The sequence below is a fragment of the Lytechinus pictus genome, chromosome 2, assembly GCF_037042905.1.
Source record: "Lytechinus pictus isolate F3 Inbred chromosome 2, Lp3.0, whole genome shotgun sequence".
NCBI classification, from domain to species: domain Eukaryota; kingdom Metazoa; phylum Echinodermata; class Echinoidea; order Temnopleuroida; family Toxopneustidae; genus Lytechinus; species Lytechinus pictus.
This window is the reverse complement of record NC_087246.1, coordinates 10,697,344-10,720,049: the sequence shown is the minus strand read 5'-3', so window position 1 is coordinate 10,720,049 and position 22,706 is coordinate 10,697,344. Positions and strand designations below refer to the sequence as shown.

The 22,706-nt window shown below is 35.0% G+C and overlaps 1 protein-coding gene across 1 annotated transcript; it reads right to left on the bottom strand.

Moving 5' to 3' along the window:
- Positions 1 to 6,542: 6,542 nt before the first annotated feature.
- Positions 6,543 to 22,678, bottom strand: LOC129253560 (uncharacterized). The gene is made up of 5 exons (XM_064106167.1): positions 22,658 to 22,678; positions 20,708 to 21,026; positions 13,117 to 13,218; positions 11,113 to 11,355; positions 6,543 to 6,592 (listed from the first exon to the last, which is right to left on the bottom strand). The coding sequence occupies exons 1-5, from the start codon at positions 22,676 to 22,678 to the stop codon at positions 6,543 to 6,545; spliced, it is 735 nt and encodes a 244-aa protein (XP_063962237.1).
- Positions 22,679 to 22,706: the final 28 nt, after the last annotated feature.

Sequence of the window (22,706 nt, the reverse complement as noted above, 5' to 3'; positions counted from 1 at the left end):
TAAGTAGTTGTGCGTTTTGTAGTAATTAAATTGAGCAAAACCTTTTTAAAGTCTTTTCTGATTGATAAAATATCTATTTAGGCTTTATTTTTCCGGGAGCGAGCGTAGCAAGCAAACAGTTTGAACATTTTCAAATCTGAAGTTGTGAAACTCGCCGCTTTTTGGTCAAATCGCGCAAATTATTGTTAAAAGAGCATTCTTGCGAGGTGTTAAGAGCGCAAATCGCGAGCTATAAATTCTAGACATTGCTTGTACTAACATGACTAATAAGACATGAAAATCAAACATTCCGAGCAATTTTGTTATGAAAAAGATGTGCATCTAATTGAAGAATGGACGCGAGCGCGATATTCCAACCAGAAAACTGGACATTCTAAGCACTTTTTTAACCCAAGAACTTAATTGTGTGTCTTAATAAATAATAATTGATGCGAAGCGCGGCGAGCCGAAAATTTGTAATATTTCAACCTGAAAACTGGATATTCTAAGCAGTTTGAAACCAAGAACATAATGTGTACCTTTGATGCGAGCGGAAAGCGCGAGCTGAAGATTTGTGACATTTAAACCTGAAAATTGAACATTATAAGCACAAGTTGTAACCAAAACAAAGTGAGTGCCTTCCTAAAAAATAAATGATGTGGGCGCGAAGCGCGAGCCAAAAATTTTGTGATTTCCAACCTAAAATGTATCGTTTGACTTCAAAAAGGGTATTTTATTTTGAAAAGGGACATTCATGTACATCATTTTGAAATAAGTGCACTCTCCATTTAAAAAAGGCATTTTTTCCTACTGGGATTTTTTTATGTAGGGGGTTAAGTGCCCCTGCCGCCCCCCGGTTCCGCCGCCCCTGCTGCTAATATAGCCTCGGGTTATAATTTTTATCTAAGTTCAAACTGGTATTAACAAAAATATGTTGGTATGACTGCATTTTATAACGATGGTTTTCTTTAAAATATATATTTTTTACCATTTCGATCCATCACATTTTTGCATTTTTTTGTCCGTCGATATGCCCAGCGCTGAGAGGTCATGCCAAAACGTGATTTTGCATGAAGTACATTCTCTGAACCATCATCGGAACTTCGGAATCACACAGAGATGGAAGACCCCTTCCCCCAAATAGTTCCGCCTAGCTGTATGTCCTCGAATATATATATATATATTTAATAAGACATCAGAAATGCGAAACACAAATTCACGAGTAATGCAGTTTTTGCAATAAAATTTGCAATTTTATTATATATATATCACCATGATAAGTACGTAATTTTATTATCCGAGCACATGCAGCGGACCGAGGAGGAGTGGGTGGAGGGAGAGGCACCTAGGAGACGTCATACTTGTTCTTGTTCAGTATACTACCATAACAAGTTGAAAAGAAAAATGCAAAGAGAAACTTGGAGGGGGATCGATGTTACATGGTTATAACATACAGACCTACGCACCGGTATCATAGGCGGATCCAGGAGGCCGACGTTACGCCCCCCCCCCCCCCCCGATATTGGCGGCGCAAAGTAATATGAACGAAAGCAGAGGGGGGGGGGAATATAAGAGGAAGAATGAATAAAAAAAGGTGAGGGGAATTCAGACTTGGGGAGGGGTGGGAGCCAATCATGTCACTACACAAGTATAAAAACAATTTAGCCCGCGCTTTGTGTTCGCATTGCCTGTTCGATGGAACATATATTCATCTATACCAATTCATTTATTGATTTATTCATTCAGTCATGGTTAAACAGGTTCACAAGTTCAGAGTTATTAGTATATAAAATCATAGTAACAAGTACAATGACAAGGTATAATTCATATCGAAATAGTATGAGACATAAAGACATATTAACTGATCAATGTAATACAAAACACGGAAACATTGTTGAAGGGCTTATAGTAAAACGAACAAGGGAACTAAATAGGCCTTTACTTATTCAAATTTTTGAGCACCTTATCCGTCAGTGTGCATCTTAATTGTTTAATGATCATATTGCTCAGATCAATTTTCAGGACACAATACACAGTCCGAAAATAATACCTCACGCTCGCATTTTTTATAGGGTTTAGTACTGTTACGACTATAGATTCCAACAAAAACTAGCTTTGAGCTGCCGATCGATCGGGAAAAATGTGGATGAAAATATTGTTCACCCCGGCCCCGTTATTAGTGAAAGCTGGATCCGCCCCAGAATATATTGTTTAAAAAAAAAGGCATAGGCCACGCGGTATTTGTCATTTTTTTGTGATAAATACATTGAGGCAGTATATTGACAAATAATCACTGGAAGAGAAAGAGCATCTTATAGGCCTATATAACGCACAAAGCAAAATAATGAAGAATGGCGGCAAAGCTAGTTCAATACAAAATGATTTCCTTTTCCTTTAAAAAAAATGTTACAACACGTTATAATAATGAACAAATCAAAATACAGAACCTGAAGAAATTGATAACGATTCAGTGAATCGGAATCGAAACAAAAATGCGTATGTAAATATAATTATAAAATAGAAATAAAAAACGGGGAAAAAATAAGAATAGCCCTTTCACAAGCAACCATAATTCTCCCTCCCTTCATACCCTGGACAAGTAAAGAAAAAAAAATACAGCTAGAGAAACGAAGCAAAGATGAAAAGCAAGGAAAGGGAAGGAAGCCGTCTCTCGGTACCTGGTACTCTGCCCAGATATCAAGATGTACGTAGGACCTATTCTCCGCGATTTGAAAAACAACGTGCATAACATCACAATTATTATGATGGTCATTTAAAAAAGTTCCTTGGTTGTTTCCAAGTTATTTAATTTGCCGTCGAGGGACTGCGCGAATGCACACGCTCCTACAGGATATGAATGAAAAAGTCGCAAACAGACTCCGCCGTTCAATCCGATACTGTACTGTATAGCCGGTATACAGATCGGCACGTGAGACAAGCGCAGAGGCGATGGATATGAATATTCATGAGCAGGTATTGATGTCATTTGGTCTCAAGGTGGCGCTCTTCATTTTTTATATCAATTTCAAAATCTGCATCAAAAGAAAGCTCACTTGGCAAAATTTCTCTTCTTTATATATTTTTTTGAGAATAAAAACAGTTCTTTTGGCCAATGCAATACATTTTATGGACTCAGAACTTGTTTATGAGTATTTTGAAAAGCGAAGAGTGAAATCTAAAAGAAAGTTTTGAAATAAACCAATGTCACAATTTACCTTTAATGTATTTAAGTAGAATTTACAATTTGTAATTATTTTTCGTTGTTTTTAAGTAGTTTCAACTTGTCTTTTAATTTACTTGATTTACTTGATTTATTTGGGTTCAATATACATTTAAGAAAATTCACGTATTGATAGCTTGCTTTGATTGAGTAAATCTAACTCAATTAGGCAAAGATGATTATTACTTATAAAATCATGTTGAATGTACTTATATTTTCAATTAACGCCATATTTAAATAATGCATGAATATTCATTAGAGCAAGTAAATGTTTTTTTTTTTTAATAACTGTCATTTCTATTTGTGTTTGAAATTGTTTTGGATAAGGGTGTGCTAACTATTGTATTCTTTTGTTGAATCAAAGAAAAGGCAACATTAAATAGTCATTTAGCAGAAAATTATTCTCACTGTTTTATTTGTAAGAATGAAACGATCGCGTATAAATATCAATGTCAGTACCTATACATGTACAGGTAAGTGACAATTCACAAAGTCTAATATTTGGATAAAACATGTATAAAATGAAAATGATGCCACCAAAAGTGGGACGATGGGGGAGCGGACTTTCGAATCACGAAAGTCCATCCACTCCCCCATTTGATATTTTCAAATATTTTAGTGATTGTTTTACTTAATTGAATTAAGTTATTGTAACTTAATTTTCTTGAGTAAAATGGAAGCAAAGAAAATAAGTAAATTTTACTTAAAACTGCCAAAGTCATAAATACTTGAAAAAATTAAGGCAATTTTTTGCCACAATTTTATTAAGTAATTTCTACTAATTTTTTTTTACAGTGTAATAGACCCAACCAGTTAGGATAAGACTTTGTGAAAAATATATACAATAAAACTTTATGTGTTACTTAAATTTTACAGGTCCGTGAAGTTAGTTACTTATTCCTTATTCAAAGTGTGAAGTTAGTTACTTATTCCTTATTCATAATGTGAAGCTAGTTACTTATTCCTTATTCTTTATTCCTTATTCAAAATGTGAAGTTAGTTACTTGTTACTTATTCGAAATACGTAGTTACTTATTCGAAATACGTAGTTACTTATTCGAAATACGTTGTTACTTATTCGAAATACGTAGTTACTTATTCGAAATACGTAGTTACTTATTCGAAATACGTAGTTACTTATTCAAAATACGTACACTGTAAAAAATAAAGTGCTAATTTAGCACTCGTAGTGCAGTCACTATGCAAGCACTGTAAGTGCTAAATTAGCACTTTATTTTTTTACAGTGTACGTATTTCGAATAAGTAACTACGTATTTCGAATAAGTAACTATGTATTTCGAATAAGTAACTACCTATTTCGAATAAGTAACTACGTATTTCGAATAATTAACTACGTATTTCGAATAAGTAACTACGTATTTCGAATAAGTAACTACGTATTTCGAATAAGTAACTACGTATTTCGAATAATTAACTACGTATTTCGAATAAGTAACTACGTATTTCGAATAAGTAACTACATATTTCGAATAAGTAACTACGTATTTCGAATAAGTAACTACGATAAAGTCACTTGATAAAGAGTTGCAGCGGCACTCGAAAGCTCGTGAACTTGTAAGCTAGTGAACACTTTTTGCGAGAGTGATCACGAATTTCCTAGAAAGCCAGTGAACACTTTTTGCGAGAGTGATCACGAATTTCCTTGTTGACCATAGTAGATTGCGAGACAAATGAATACCCTCTAGCGATTAAGTAACTACGTATTTCGAATAAGTAACAACGTATTTCGAATAGGTAACTACGTATTTCGAATAAGTAGCTACGTATTTCGAATAATTAAGTAACTACGTATTTCGAATAAGTAACTGGGCGTTATTGTGGCGTGTGCCTGTAATCCAAGCTGTGGGGAAGTTACAAATTAATGCAGAGGTTCGAGCCCTGGTCACGTCTTTCGGATGGTGACGTTAAAGGTCGGTCCCAGACGTAAATAATCATATCTGATTGATACACATCTGACAAAACTCAAATACACACACGTATTTCGAATAAGTAACAAGTAACTAACTTCACATTTTGAATAAGGAATAAGGAATAAGTAACAAACTTCACATTTTGAATAAGGAATAACGAATAAGTAACTAACTTCACACTTTGAATAAGGAATAAGGAATATTTAACTATAACTTCACGGACCTAAATTTTACCAAGTTCCTGCGTTGTGTACTGCCATACAAATTGAGCTAAAATCGCATGTACACACGGACATAAAACATTCAGAGCAATAATTACAAACAAGTGGAGCGCCTCTGGCAGTCTCAAATGCATTACGCGATTCAATATAGCAGCAGTGCTGACTTTGAAAACTACTATAGAATAATTATTCACAAAAACACCATTCATAATGATAATGATACAATACTACATGTACGTTCATTGACCCTAAAATTTGTTCTTGATCATTTTCAACACTAATTTGTATCCATACTTTGGCGACCATTTTGAAATTAAAAATGGCTGCCAGAGTCGGAAAAAATTGTCCCAGAAACTTCTGGGGACCGTTTCATCAACATTCTTGTCTGACAAGTTGTCAGATCTGACATCTTTCCTTGATTCTAATTGGCTGAGAGGCACTGTTACTATAGTAACTGTCGGATAAAACGTCCGACAAGTCCTTTCATAAAACGCTCCCCAGGTCTTGTTTTATTAAAAAAAAAACATAAAGTATTTGACATGAATATCAATTTGATTTTTTAACATCTGTGTCCATCTGTGGTGGAAATACCCCCATGCATACGAGATAGCAAAGCCAGCAAGAAAACGAGTTTTAAATTTTCTGGTTACACTCGTACGTAATATTGAAATACTTGTATGTCCTGTAACAAGGGTCGATCCCAAATGTGTCAGAATTTACTGTTATGTTGAGTTTTGATTCTGATTCTGTGAGACGCTCCTGAATCGTTGTGGTCACATTCAAATGACAGTTGGTGTTTTTCATTGTGTTAGGGTCTGAGTGACAAAGGCATGTTATGATATCATAGCGACCGTAGTTTGCAGATAATACTCTCATGGTGTATCCTGATAGACAAGTGATGTCTAGCTGCCTGTGTTCGCATATAATTATGTTGTTCGATCCTCCAACTGAGACAAAAAAAAAACAGAGACAGTGATAATAATGTTTGATAAAATTTCACAAACATGGGGAAATCCCAGGGGGACATGAGGACGCGTCCCCATCCCTACTTTTTTGAAAGGGGGGCACAATATCAAATGTCCCCACTATTTGTGGCCTTTTATGATGGAAAAAATACAACATTCAAAATCGTAATGCAATGTGCATATTTGAATTTCAAAATAGAACTTGGGTAAAAGCAAAATAGTTCGACTAGTATCCAACTTGAGTCTCATCTAGCGCTGGTTTGAAGGATCTTTCCTCTGAAAATATTAGTGAATATAAAAGATACAGAAATGTTTAACATGTAGGCCTATTATTAAAAATGCAACGAAAACATATTATTCACAAAAATTTGAAAATGCTAAAGGAGATATGTCAACCACTTGGAAAAATATTAACGATATTATTGGGGAAAGCAAAGTATGCTAATTTAAATCATAAATATTCACATGGTGATTTTGTATATGAATCATTAGATGATATTGTTAACAGTTTTAATGATTATTTTGTTAATGTTGGGCAGGAACAGGCATTAAAAATACCACTTATCACAACTAATTTTGCAGATTATCTACACGATTCATGTCAATATACATTGTTTTTTAATCCAACGAATTCTGAAGAAATATTGAAAATCGTAAACAATCTTAAAAACAGTCGTTCTTTTGGACATGACGAGATAAGTAACTTTCTCCTAAAAAATTATATTAACCATTATAACTCATTTCGTTCATATATGTAATATTTCAATGTCAACTGGAATTTTCCCACTTCATATGAGAGTTGCGAAAATCATTCCAATCTATAAAAAGGACGATCGGACACTTATTGAGAATTATCGCCCTATCTCCGTTCTTTCGTCATTTTCAAAAACACTTGAACGTCTTGTTTATAATAGATTAGTTTCATTTTCGTCATTACATAATTTATTAAATCCATCCCAATATGGTTTTCGCAAATTTCATTCTGCTGATTTAGCTCTTGTTGATCTTTATGATAAAATTCCTTCCCTCTTAGCAAATAAGGAACATGTAATTTGTGTTTTCATGGACTTAAGTAAAGCGTTCGACACCCCGGATCATTATTTATATTGCTTTACAAATTAAAATATTATGGAGTAAGAGGTACTTCTCTTAATTGGTTTAATAATTATATTTCTAATAGGCAACAATTTACATGTATAAATTCAGTCAGTTCTAATTTACAGTATATTACTTGTGGTGTGCCTCTAGGCTCAATCCTGGGACCGCTTTTATTTCTTCTGTATATAAATGACATTATTTATTCGTCACCCTTAATTATTACAATATATTCATTATGCTGATGACACAACAGTTATTTCTTCAAACTCGAATAAAAGAATGCTTTTTGAAATGTTGAATAATGAATTGCCCAAAATATCCACATGGTTCCAAAGTCAGAAATTGTCTTGAAATTTGCAAAAACATATTATGTTAATTTTTAGCTCCAAAACAATAGCTGATCATTATACAGAAGAAATAAAGATAAGTGGGATTTCTAGTGGACAAAAAAATAATGTGAGATTTTTAGGTGTCGTTTTAGATGAGTTTTTAACATGGGATGACCATGTATCTAAAATATTGACGTCTGTATCAAGATGTATAGGTATAATGTTTAAAGTTGAATACTATTTACCTCCCCAAGCATTACTCTCAATTTATAATTCTATTTTACTGCCACATGTAACTCATTGCAATATTGTATGGGGCTCATTGAAATAAAAAAAAATCACCGTATCCTTTTACTTTAAAAAAAGCCATTCGTTTGAGTTCTGACGCTGGTTATTATGAAAATACTGGTCCCCTCTTTAATCGTTTCAAGACTTTAAAAATTGATGGTATACTAGTACATAAATTTCAAATTGCTTTGTTTATGTTTAGGTTTCACTGTCGCCAATTACCAATAACATTTGATCATATGTTCCTATTGAATTCATTTATTCATAACTTTCCTACGAGAACCTCAACAAATTTACATTTATCAAACCCGCTAACCGCCTTAGGCCATAGGTCAATAAGACATACTGGTCCAGATACCTGGAATGATATAGTCTTTAACAATACGTGGTACCCCTACATTGAATAAATTTAAGTTTGAGTTTAAGCATTCCATTATTAGCACTTATTTGAGTTAAGATATTGTTCTATCATTATTTCATCATACTGCATACCGTATATTTTTTTTAATACTGTTACGATACTGCTGCAGCAACAAATAACAATGAAAATTTACTTTTAAATTTGATTTCCTTTTCTTTTATTACAGGAAATATAACAATCATAAACTAACAAAACATAAATAAATATTTATCTTACATCTCTTGAAGTGACAGTTCTGAATTTATTCCAAATGATAATATCCAGGTTGGCTGGCAAAGGTTCCTTAAATAAATGTCCACAATGCTGGCGATGATTAAATTGATGTTGAAGCACGATGAATAACAAGAGTCACTGTAACAAGTTGAAATGACTGTGAAGACGATGTTGATGATGATTAAACAGTCAATTTCAGCAATCCATGGGTTGAAAAGCGTTCATTAAAACAGCTTGATGGTCTTGATGAGAACTGATAATTCCTCTCTCAAAGTAACTGCAAACAGTTCATTGATGGCGTGCAAATAATTCCACAGAAGATAAATGTTGTATTCCAGGTGGAAATAAAATATGCTCTGACATAAAGTCTGGCATGAAACTCAGAGTTCTGATCTGATGTGATGATATCCTTGAAGAAACTGCCAGCTTATATATACAAATTTCAACTATTTTGGAAGTTTCTAGTACTCACTATTCTGGAAGCTTCTTGTTTTGTCTTTAAAAAGAACATTCTCCTTTCTGGAGCAGTCAAATTCTAAAAGACTCCTGAATGACCTTAGTGAAATTAACAATGTCAACAAAATAGCTAATCCTATTGTTATTTTCACTGCTACTAGTCTATTGTCTACATTCCACTGCCTGAGGAATCTATTGTCTGCCTTACTCTATTTAGAAATAACAAAATTCCTCAGCCTTTAAATAGGTGTAGGCATGCCTATTGTCTTTGGACATTCCAGTAATAACAAAGATTACTCAAAGATTACTCATGTCTAACAAAGCCTTACCATAGAGCCTTATTGAGACATTCCGGAATATTCTTAATCATTCTATGCTATGAATATCCTTAAAGAGAAAATAACTAAATAAAATTAATGTAATTGCTCTTAAAATTCGTATATATAACAATACGACGTATCTATACATAGTAATATTAATCGATACGCGGCTGGTGCGTTATTATCATTATATTATTCTTGACATGCTTGATGTGTTTTCCTTTTGGCCCTGCTTTTATTGTAATTTTTAAATATGGACTTTATTGATTTATATTCAGGGCCGTAGTCTTTCTTGAGGGGCGTCCTTTTTCAAGACTTTGTGCTTATGACTGTCCCCTCCCATGAAATGATTGCCTTTTGTTATTTTACCGTGAAATATTGTCAATATGTTTTATGTTGTATGATCACTTTTTTGCATAGAAATAAAGAATCAATCAATCAAACTACATCGATGCCTGCACACATCGAGCTGAAACTATTGCACCTAGCCTATAAATTATGATGACACACAAATCGAACAAAGTTAGGCGTTCGGACATAATTCCCTTCAGGGTAAGAACCTTGCTAATTGTTTTAACTAGATTTTGCGTCATTATATATTTTTTTCCAAATTGTAAAAAATAAACTAAGAATATCACTTGTTTGGCCTAACTTCAATTAGGACCTAGATGATGCTAGGTCAAAGTGGTCTAACCTAAATGTACTTCCAATCCAGAATCGTTCAAGTTTACAAAAAAAAATCGGCTCGCGCTTTGCGCTCACGTTAATAGTTGAAATATATTAACCCATGCATTCTGTTCAAGATTGCAAAGATCAATTTTCAGGCCTTAGTATTATGAAATTTCGCGCTCTCACTAGGTCTATAAGATTATGATAAGTGTGTTTTCGCCCAGCGTCGTACGACGCTATCAACGACGTAGAACGATCTCTTGGTTCGTGCGTCCGTCGCGCTCAACTCTCGCTTGTAAGCAGTTTCGCAAATCGCTGATCGCGGCCGGATCGTTTTGAAGCTTTCAGCTATCAGTGCAGTGTAGTCAGAGTAGAGTACAACATGTGCATATGCACGCGATGGGCGAATGTTTACATCGGCTCAGCTTGCTCACTCTACAAGCGATCTGATTGGCTGTTGACGGCTGTTGACAAATCCTACGTTCTAATGCGGACGCCCGCTAATTTGCGGAAGAACCGTCCGTGATTTGAGCTCAAGATCGCTTGGGCCTCTGTTTCCATGGAAGTTGGCAATTTTTGCACACGACCCTTACGTTCTACGTCGTACGACGCTGGGCGAAAACCAGCTAGCATCCTTTTCATGATAAACCTAAGTGTCCTTTTTTAAGATCGAAAAATCAGCAATATTGAGCTCCTTTTCATATGAAGACAAGCTGTGCTTAGAATTTCCCGTTCCTAGTTCATAATAATAATAATAATAATAGTAATAAAATCACTCGCGCTTCGCGCTCGCATCATTCATTATCTCCGATCCATATCTTCTTCACATTTTCCCCTACCAAGTACTTGAAATATACATTCATACATATATATATATATATATATATATATATATATATATATATGTAAAGAAAACAATTGAGAACTATATTGAGTCCCCCCACCTTCGAGGAGAGAATAGCTGAATACTTTGATGACCAGTCATGTAATTATTCGGCCTACCTTCAATTATCGATGTATCTGATTTGCATTTATCCTCATTCGGCATCGTGGTCACTGTTGTCGACATTACCGCTGTCGCCGGCGCTGTCGACATCAGAGAAGTGAATGCAGACGACAGCGAAGCCCACATAGAAGATGATGACTGGGTCGTCTGTGGTGTGGAAGTCGGGCTCTCTGTAAACACATTAGACTGGATGGACACGTTTGAAGTATGAACCGACGAATCGGTAGGTGTTTGGGCAGCTGGATTGAAATATTATTGCAAGAATTAGGTTATCTTGTGTGAATTTCGCATAATACAATAGCAAGTATAATGGTTTTAAAAAAACTTATTCTTTATAACAACATCTACCTACTTCCAGGATCATAACATTTACTTTCATATCAAGAAGAACGACAACCAGTGATAGGTAGTAATCCTATCCCATTGATGAATGCCCCAGCAGACAGTTAAAAGTATTATTTTGCTTTCCAAAGCAATGTACATGCATTATTATTTTACACGATTATTTTATAATTTCCCTCTGGACCAGACCTAATCCGTACATGTGTTCTTATCATATTTGCAATATGTATATAGGCTTTACTTTATGATCACAATGATGACAATTCAACAAATTCCCCAAATATTACCAAAGTTCTTTGACCCTAAATGACCTTTGACCTTGGTCATGTGACCTGAAACTTGCACAGGATTTTTAGGAATACTTGATTGCTCTTATGTTCGAGTTTCATGAACTAGGTCTATATACTTTTTATGTTATGACGACATTTCAAAAACTTATCCTTTGTAAAGATTTTGATATTTATTCCCCATCATGGTCTAAGTTCATTGACCCTGAATGACCGTTGACCTTGGTCATGTGACCTGAAACTCAGGAAAAATATTGAAAAATACTTGATCACCCTTATGTTCAAGTTTCATGAACTAGGTCCATATACTTTCTAAGTTACGATGACATTTCAAAAACTTAACCTTGGTTAAGATTCAATGTTGCCGACGCCACCGCCGTCGCCGCCACCGTCGCCTCTGGAAAAGCGGCGCCTGTAGTCTTGCTCTGCTATGCAGGCGAGACAAAAATGACAGAATTTGATTGAACATATACATTGATTAGGGCCTATGTGTTCACTCCTCACGGCGCACGCATTGCCTGTTCAATGAGATACATAATATCCGTCCAATAAGATGAAATTCATTCAGTTTTTAAGTCGATGTTAATAACATATGCATCTTTTTTTCAGGATTACTAACAGTGCCTAGAAATTTCCACATTTTCTAGATACGTATGTTCTTCATGAATAACTCAAAACAGCCCTTTAAATGTCCATTTATAGGTCTGAGTATCAGAAAATTTTCAGCTCGCTTCGTACTCAAAATGTTTGATTAGTGAGATACTATGCTCTTCATCAATTCCTTCAAAAACATTTTACAATGTGTCCCTTTTCAGATTTGAATATCTAAACCTGTCTAGCTTGCGCTTCGCGCTCGCAGTATTTGATTAGTGAAATGCTTCTTCTGTTCATGATAATAATGCTTAGAAGTGCTTATAATATCACTGTTTTAGGTCCCAATCTAACAAATAAAAGTCACCTCGCGCTTCGCGCTCTAATTATTGTTTAGATATGTATCCTCTGCATTAATTCCTGATGTCAATGAGTGCTTAAAACGTTCCCTTTTCGGGTAAATACATTTTAAAACATCAGCTCGCACTTTGCGTTCGCATTGCTAATGAAGTGAGTTACGTGACATAATAATAAAGCTAGTGCCTGTACAATGATATTTTCAGGTCTGAATATGAAAAAAAAAAACAGTTCGCGCTTCACGCTCGCATCATTTCAGCAGTTCTTACAAACAGTCCTTAAAATGTATTTTTTTTTTCAAATCAGTGTAAATGGCTATTCCGCGCCCTGTAGATGTGAAAAAACAAGTAGAGAAAGATGATGAGATAACGAAGATGGTAGAAATGAAGCAAAATGGCAAATTTTGCAGTTTATGTGACAAACCTATGGAACAGTCTTTTCCAGAGAACCCTTCCGGGCAATGACAGTGATAAGCTTCCATGGTCTCTTCACACCATCCATTTTTACACGGTCCAGATAGACAATCTACGGATAAAAGAGGAAGTAACTTATTCTTGCGACATTATTGTTCAAATTTCTGATATTTTTAGTCTGATTATAGCTGGAAACAGGGCGTCGATCTATTTTTCGGATGGGGGGGGGGTGAAAATGTCAAATTTCGCGCGCCAAAATAATACAGAATTTTTGCGCACCGAAATACATTTTTTTTTTCGTAATACCGGTAGTATGCATTGTATATTATAAATAAAGTGTCCAAATTAATGGAGGCGAATCGATATGTTTGCGAGTCAATATTGTCATTGCGCGCCACTCCCCCCCCCCCCCCGATCGACACCTCTGGCTGGAATCACCTGACGGCCTTAAAAACCCCTCCCTTAATCCAGAGATCAAAGCCAATAGTAAGTATAGTAACAATAGGTACTATGCTGATTGGTTTAGTGCAAACAAATTGATCGTATTGTCAACCATGAAAAAAAAAACATTCTTACATATATTTCTCAAATAAAAACATCATGCATTATCGACTGAATATTAGCTTAACTATGGATAAAGTCAAACTTACAATGGCCAGGAATGTTAAATTTCTTGGAGCACCCTTGCTGCTAGGATAAATTTCAGTGAGCATCGATTGGAAATATCTCGGAAAGTATTTATTCTTCCCGAAAAACATGTCTTTATGCTATAAAATTTACTTATCCTTATTTATAATAATGTAAAATCGCTTGGGCAGAAACAGGATCAACAAAACTTGAACCTTTACTCTAACGTAAAAAAAGGCCTTGCGAATTCGTACATCTTCATATTTTTTTGCTCATACTCAACCGCTATTCTTTAGACTTAAAACTTAAAATATTGTTGACACTATACTTACCGGACTGCTATTTTAATATAAACATACAAACGCAATATTACCTACCAATATCTCTTCTTTTTTCAACTAAATAACTATATCCATTCTTACAATACCCGGTAAAATTCAAAGTTACGCTATTCAAAAGTAGAAAATGATCGTTCTCTGAAATCGATCCGTCAGCGAGGTTCTCGAATATGGAATTCTTTGAATGTCAATGTCACATCATTAAACGAAAATGTAAAGTCAAGCTTGCTATCCACTTATAGTATGTATTCCTTTTTCCTACAATATTAATGTGCCTGACTGGTCCAATTCCATTTTGTATTCATTAACTTATATGTATATCAGGAGTGACTTGTACTAGTCATGATTGACTAGGCCCTATTCTTACCCCCCCCCCCCCCATCCCTGTGTGATTGACTGTGTGATGTGGATTTGTTGTTGTTTTGTATTTTAATATTTTTTTTCTTCTGCTTTGTTAAAATACTTTTTGTCTTTTGGTGTTACGTTCGTTATTCCATAGATTCGTTTTTCCGAAGGTTCGTTGTTTCGAAGATTCGTAAGTCCGATGGTACGTAATTCCGAAGGCTCCTTAATCCGAAAACGAAACAAGTTTCGTTATTCCGAAAATTCGTTAGTCCGAAAACAAAATAAGATTCGTTAATCCGACAAATGAAATTATCTGTGGCGAAGCCGGGAAAACAAGAAGGGCAAGCGTCGGTGGGGGGGGGGTAGAAATACCGTTGCTGTTCCACTGTTATGAGGATGGGAAGGCAGAGGCGGCGGATTTTTTTTTTTAGGCAAAGCCAAAAAGGGCACTTATATGTCAAAAATTTGCAATTTGGGGCCAACGGATATTTTCACCATGAGATTAGGGTCGTTGAGTCCTTGTGTGTTTTGTAGTAATAAATTTCAGCAAAGCTGGTTGGTGTTTTGCCCCGCCCCAGCTAAAAAAGGATGATCGATGTCCCTATTTGAGGTCTTAATCGCTACTGATCTGGTCCAAACAATCATCACCCCACCTTTTTATTTAAAGGTTTGTAAGTGGTTAACATTTAATCAAGAATATCTTTTAGGAACTTGGACAAAATGATTTCAAAATGCATCAATTCTGCCCTAGTACAGGTCTGAGCCTCAGATAAACATCATGAACTAGCCTCATAAGCCAACGACCACCCCTCTGAGAGAATTCTGCGTACATGAATGCCCCTGGTACCGATAGATCAGCCTCTTCCCTCATGGGCGGCGGAACCGGGGGCAGGGGGCACTTGCCTCTCCCCCAAATTCCCCGTAAGAAAAAATGTCATTTTTTCAAAATGGAAAATGCCCTTTTTCGAAACGAAATACCCTTTTTGAAGTCCGACATAATACATTTTAGGTTAGAAACCACAAAGTTATTGTTTAGCAAGGTATTCACCCGGTTTCTAGATATAGAATTGCTTAGAATGTACCGTTTTCAGTTTAGAATATCGCAGATTTTTTAGCTCGCACTCGCATTATGCGATTGGTAAAATATATATCCTATTCATGAGCCATGAGCGCAGTCCTTAACATATTTCTTTTTCCAGTCAGTACATTTTAAAAAAATCAGCTCGCGCTCGCGTTAATTCTTTGGTTGGATACAAATGCTTTTCATGATAACCTGCTTGGAATGCTTAATTTTCATTTCGTATTGAAATTTCCAAAAGCTTGAGCTTGCGATCCGCGCTCGCAACATATCGCAAGGTTACCATCTTAACATAAATTAGGCGCCATATATTAAAAAGTTAGTTTTACAACTTCACAATCCAAATCGCTCGCTCGCTACGCTCTCTTGCGGAAAAATATAACCTAAATATACATCTCATCATAATCAGAAATCACTTCAAAAAGGCTTTGCTCAACTTAATTACTACAAATCACACGACTTCACGCATATGATAACTTCATGGTGAAAATGTCCGTTTGCACCAACATGACCTAAATGCCCATTGTGACATAATTATAAGTGCTCTTGTTGGCTTTGCCCCCTAACAAAATGGTCCCTGCCCTCTCATCCTCATAACGATTGAACAGCAACGGTGTTTCTACCCACCCCCCCCCCCCCCCTCCACCACGCTTGCTTTTTCTGTTTTCCCGGCTTCGCCACAGATTATTTCATTCATCGGATTAACGATCCTTCGGAATAGAGACCTTATTTCGTTTTCGGACTTACACGCTTTCGGACTAACGAACCTTATTTCTTTTGGGACGAACGAACCTTACAGCAGCGTACCCAGGATTTTTCAAAGGGGGAGGGTTTCAAGTTGAATGAAATGTTATGTATGTGTGAAAAGTGTGTGTGTGTATAATTATGTAAATGTGTGTTGAAGCTTGATGTAAAGTGGTATTAGGGATGCAATGATAATATGTTTTTTCTGCAAATCTTTCAATATTGAGTATTATTAAGTTACATAGAGTGTTTGGGCATCAGTTTAGTTTTCTTTTTTTTTAAGGACAAGTCCACCCCAATAAAAAGTTGATTTGAATAAAAAGAGGAATATCCAACAAGTATAACACTGAAAATTTCATCAAAATCGGATGTGAAATAAGAAAGTTATGACGTTTTAAAGTTTCGTTTAACTTCACAAAACAGTTATATGCACATCCTGGCTGTTTGGCAAATGAGGAGACTTTGACGTCATCCACTCACTATTTCTTTTGTATTTTATTGTATGAAATATGCAATTTTCTCCTAAGTGATACAACGATTAATTCCTCCCTGAACATGTGGAATTAGCGTTGTTTTTAATACTATACATGGTTCAGTCAAGTTGGTCCTTATTGCCAATTCTATAAAAAATGAAATATTGTATAATTCAAACAATAAAAAGCAAAAGAAATAGTGAGTGATGGACATCATCGACTGACTGACATAGTAATTATGCATATCACTGTTTTGTGAAAATAAGAGAAACTTTAAAATGTCATAACTTTCTTATTTTACATCCGATTTTGAAGAAATTTTCAGTACTATGCTAGTTTGAATTTCTCTATTCATTCAAGTCAGCATTTTCCTGGGGGTGGACTTGACCTTTCAGTACAAAAGTATCTTTAAAACATTTCATTCCATCGTTATTTGCTTCAGTTTTGGGGTACTACATTTTGTATATTCTTGTTGATATAAAGTGAAGATTTGTAATTTTTGTCAGGTAATCAGCAGGTAATCATTGATGAGTGCATGAATTCGTCCTTCATTTTATTGACAAATAGGATGCGTGAAGATTTTTTATTATTAATAGAATTAGCAAGTGTTTGTGGTCGTAGATCACAAAAAATATACCGGTAGTATAAAGTCGATGCAGAATCTTCTTAATTTTATCTTGTATTTTTTTAACCATTTGAATTGAATATGTCATTTAGAAGTCGTATAATGGCCTTTGTAAAAGATATAGAAAATATCCATTTGAAGGTTGATCGCTCCAATTCCATGGAAGACGGATGGCATAAAAACTCACATTTTGATTAAAAGTTTGGAGTTAATTGCTTCAATATTGTTCTCTTGATTTATTCAACAACCGAATTGTTGAACCCACACACCCACGCATTTGTGAAGGGCCCAACATAAGTACCTGTTTCCAAACCAGGCAAGCGATATTGAAGTTAAACAATGGGACAGTTGGTCACTGTTAATCAACGAAAAACACAACCAGTGAGATAAAGAGATGAGGAAACACTGCTTTATGAAGGGTTTATACAGATTTTTAAGGAGCGTATGTGTGGGTGGAGGTGGATGTTTGGGTGGAGGGGTGTGTGTTTGTGCGCGAGAAAGGTGATGTGTTATGTGTGGATGTGGCGATGTGAATGTATGTGTGTGAGGGTGTGTATGTGTGCCGGAATGATGGTTATGTGTCTTTCTGCGTGCACAAAATTTAAAATTTTCACGCTTTGTTTGATTCTTCACCCAGCAAACTTTTTGTGCATAATTACATTTCATCTGATTACAAATTGCACTCTGGAGTACTTTTGTATCAGAGCAACATCCCCACGAAATAATTGTGAAGAGCAAAATGAATTTGTCAGGTAATCAGCAGGTAATCATTGATGAGTGCATGAATTCGTCCTTCTTTTTATTGAAAAATAGGATGCGTGAATAAATTTGTTTGAATAGAAAAAGCAAGTGTTTGTGGTCGTAGATCACAAAAAAATTTACCGATAGCATAAAGTCCGTACAGAATTTTGTACTTTTTACCATACAAAAATCGCAAAAGTCATCATGTAAAACGCGTTTCTGTGTATTACATAATCTTCATATAATAACTCTTTGGGGGCATACACGTTTATATAATTTAGTAATGAATTAAAAAAAAGTGACAAGCACAATGGATATTTGCCCCATTAAGTTAAAGCCAGCCTGTGCTGTTCATCAAAAACCCTTCATCATTCACCCTTACATAGTTGCATATCCGTTTAAAGCTTGTTTTTCACTTAAGGCCAGTCAAAAATACTTTTGATTCAATGAAATATGTACTACACATGATTTCCCTGTGATCTTCAATTCCACCCAAAAATGAAATTGAAAAAAGGCCTTTTAATTCTTTCTAAAAGAAAAATTCAAGGGACTCTGCGCGGCAAAAAAAAAGTGTATGGTTTGTCCTTGCTATATATTCTTTGTCTATATGTTTCACGTAGCATTTCGGATTTTTTTTTTTTTGGGGGGGGGTCATGTGATTATTCATTTTACATGGTGAAAATTTCAACCAAAAAAATAGAGAGAGTGAGAAAACAGAAAGGGGATGGAGAAAGAAAGGAAGTTTAAGTGCAAATCAATTAACAAAACTTTTTTGTGTGTTATAAATAGCCTCTAGAGAAAAGCTGCAAATGGACTCAATAATAATTAGCTTAATTAGCCGACTACAATATATGTGTATGAGGTTTTCATCTAAAATCCACAATTACTGGATATGGGTTACATTGTTAAGCGGCCTTGAAGTTCGTGGATGAGTGAGAAACAACAATCAACTTTCCACCCAGAATTTTACTAATCATATTCCTACCTAGAATGATAACGATCATGTTTGATTTAAACGAAAAGTCCACCCCAACAAAAAGTTGATTTGAATAAAAAGAGAAAAATCCAACAAGCATAACACCGAAAATTTCATCAAAATCGGATGTAAATAAGAAAGTTATGACATTTTAAAGTTTTGCTTAGTTTTACAAAACAGTTATATGCTCATCCTGGTCGGTATGCAAATGAGGAGACTGATGATGTCACCCACTCACTATTTCTTTTGTATTTTATTATATGAAATCTTAAATATTCTAATTTTCTCCTCATTGTCAAGTGAAACAGCGATTAATTCCTCCCTGAACATGTGGAATTATCATTGTTTAATACTATATTGGTCCTTATTGTCAAATCTATAAAAAATGAAATATTGCATAATTCAAACAATAAAAAACAAAAGAAATAGTGAGTGATGGACATCATCGACTTGCATGACATCGAGTTGTGCATATCACTGTTTTGTGAAAAATATGTGAAACTTTAAAATGCCATAACTTTCTTATTTTACATCCGATTTTGATGAAATTTTCAGTGTTATTCTCGTTGGATTTTTCTCTGTTTATTCAAATCAACATTTTTTCTGGGGTGGACTTGACCTTTAAGAGTAACGGAGTGAACTCCTGGTAGTGGGTGTGGTCATCATTCTGATTTATTGTACGATGGCCAAAAATTTGATATGTATAATGTATTTGAAACATTAATATCAATTCAATTTATGTCAGACAATATCAATGTGAAAATATGAAAATTTCATGTACAATATATGGTAAGCCTATACGGGTGAGGGAGAAACAGAAATTAAGAAAATGGGTTACAAACAAAATAAACATCGCTGCGTTCAATTTCATGAAGGGTTACATTTTTACGATTGATGAGAAAATTGGTCTTGGACTTACATTCTAGCGATATATCAAGGAGAGGAAGTTTGATGACTGGATGACGATTAGAATACGAAAGGACCAAAAAAACACAATACGAGAAGAACGCAAGTAAAGACAAAGGCAGAAGGGAAAAGAGAGGAGATATTAGGAGAACATTTACAAGAATATCAAAAATTCTTCTTTTTTCCTGCTCTCCTTTTCTTTTTCTGTTTTCTTTCCTTGTATGATCTCTTATCCACAGCCCTCGTATTCTCTCAGATTCAGTTATACACACTGGACACACACTACCGACATACAACCTTATCCACATTCCTCATCACAAATCTTCACATGAATGCACTTTTAAGGTGGAAATCGAGGACACAATTTACAGAAAGGTATGTCACAACATAATCCAGAACTTCTGTGTCGTTATACCACGGTCACATTTGCTCTACGGCGGCCGTACGGCGAGTCGAAAACAGCCGTTTTGTTCATTTTTACTCAAACCACCTATATGTAGCTGGTACAAACAAATGTTAAAACGGCTGTTTTCGACTCGCCGTACGGCCGCCGTAGAACAATGTGACCAAGGTATTATGAATCACGTACCCCCCAAGATCATTTTGACATTTTATTATACAACCGTGGACATCTTCGTGGCCAATCGATGACTTTTGAACCGTGTTCCTGTATGTCCTCTTTTTCCATCTTGGGTAAGTGCAATGTTAATTTTACACTGTATAGAGCCATTTTATTGTTCTCTCTTACCTGGTGTTCTGCAGATCCGATGCCCAGCCGGAATACCATCTCTCCTACAACTCTTAAAGAATGGTGTAGGAAGCAGTTTAGGGATCTTGATTATCACCGAACCGTTGCCCATCGTGAACTCTCCACATGCCGGGTAGATAGGTAAAGTGTAATTCAACTCTATATCTCCCGCCATAGATGGAGGGCGTTTACAAGATGTCGGGGCCTGTGTACTAGTGAATTCGCTCACTGAAACAGAAAGCATAGATGACATAAGTGAGAGAAGAATCCCATACTGAGTACCACTGGTGTACAGGTTGGATGTCACCGTTTGGGGGAGCTCACGTGGGGTTAATTACTTTAGCATACTGGCAACACCACAGTGTATATCGAATTTCTTTGAAAATATTTTAGTTTCGTTAATTTTTTTTTTTTGGTATTTAGTAGTTTTTATTGACAACTTCAATTCATATACAAAATAAAATATATATAACAAATAGAAGTTTGATGTCTTTACAAATTGATAAATACCTTGACAACTTATAAATTTAACATCATCTAAAACATAATTATAAATAACATTGATAATAATAATATGCATTAAGAATAAACTTCTACAATAAATTCAACATATTGAATTTTTTTTTTCAGTGTCAAATACACAAAAAAAAAATTAATAAAACCTAACGAATTGAAGCCATTTTTTTTTTTAATAAAACCCATTGCCTCGGCCTCTTCACTCAAATAAAATCAATCTCAACAACAAACTCAGCCCTGGACCCTACCCCCCTCCCCCCTCCCCTCCCTAAAACACCCCCATCCCCTATCCGGTGGAGAGCTGGCTCTGGGCTCCAATAAATGGTCTAATAATTAAGTTTTCCCATTTAGAGAAATGGATTGTAAGAGTACCCCTCTTTGTTGCTAAATTATTTTCTTCTCTTTGGTCCCCCCTAATACTATTTTTTTTATTTCATTCAATGAAGGAGGTTTTTTTAATTCTCGGTTTTTGTAAATAAGATATTTAACTAAAATCAAAACATGATTAATTAATTGATATTTACCCTTACTTTTCTCCTGCTTCCCGAAAAGAATTTCCTGCCAACTAAATTTATTAATTTCAAAATTTAAACTTCTTGCACACAGATCCCAAAGTGATTTTGAAAATTCACAAGTATAAAATCGATGTTCATACGTTTCTTCTTCCTTTTCACAAAATGAGCATAAATTGGTCGAAACAAGACCAAAACGGAAAAGGTGGTGGTTAGTGTATATAATATTATGCAAGAGTTTATACTGAAACTCCCTTAATCGACTATTCAGTGTGCAATATCTTAATCTTAAAAATATACTTTCTACTTCCTTATTGGTAAGATCATAATTCGTTCTAATTTTGTCGAAAATAGAAGGTTTAATGTAGTTTTTATTCAACAGCTGTTCGTATGTTTCTTTTGATTTTAAAAGCATTAAATTAGTTGTTTTCTTACCCAAATTGAAATCGATTCCGGAGTTATGCTTTGCATTTATTTCGATATTGTTCTTCCAACTAACGGGTAAACAGGCATATATATGCTTGATTTTTTCAACATTATTTGCATCTAAATTCAAATTAAGAAAATGTGTATCACATTTTAGTTTACCATTATTATCCAAAATATGATGCAATTTATAAACCTCTTTATCGTATAGAATCTTATCAAATATACAACTCCCTTTATATCGAATAAGCTTATTATTAAAAATCGCCACTTTCCCAAACTCTATACTTCTAATATGTCTTATATTTACCCACTCTCCTAATAAGTCCATGTAAAATTTGGAAGCTGTTACTTTCAATAAACCTGGTATATAGTCACATGAAAATATCAAATCTCCACCCAAATGTTTAGTGGCAAAATTAAAGTACTGTTTCCATTTCATATCTTCATCTTTATTTAAAAGTCTTTTAATCCACATTATTCGCTGTGCCTTTACCTGTACAGGGAAGTTTAACATCTTTAATCCTCCTTGCTTATAGTCTAAA

Bases quoted from the DNA above. Each gene is read 5' to 3' on its own strand.
- LOC129253560 (XM_064106167.1), bottom strand. From the start codon at position 22,678: ATGTTAAACTTCCCTGTACAG. The intron at 21,027-22,657 runs GTAAAGGCACAG...ACCCCACGTGAG, and splicing joins TGTTAAACTTCCCTGTACAG to CTCCCCCAAACGGTGACATC. The intron at 13,219-20,707 runs GTAAGAGAGAAC...TTTTATCCGTAG, and splicing joins TCGGATCTGCAGAACACCAG to ATTGTCTATCTGGACCGTGT.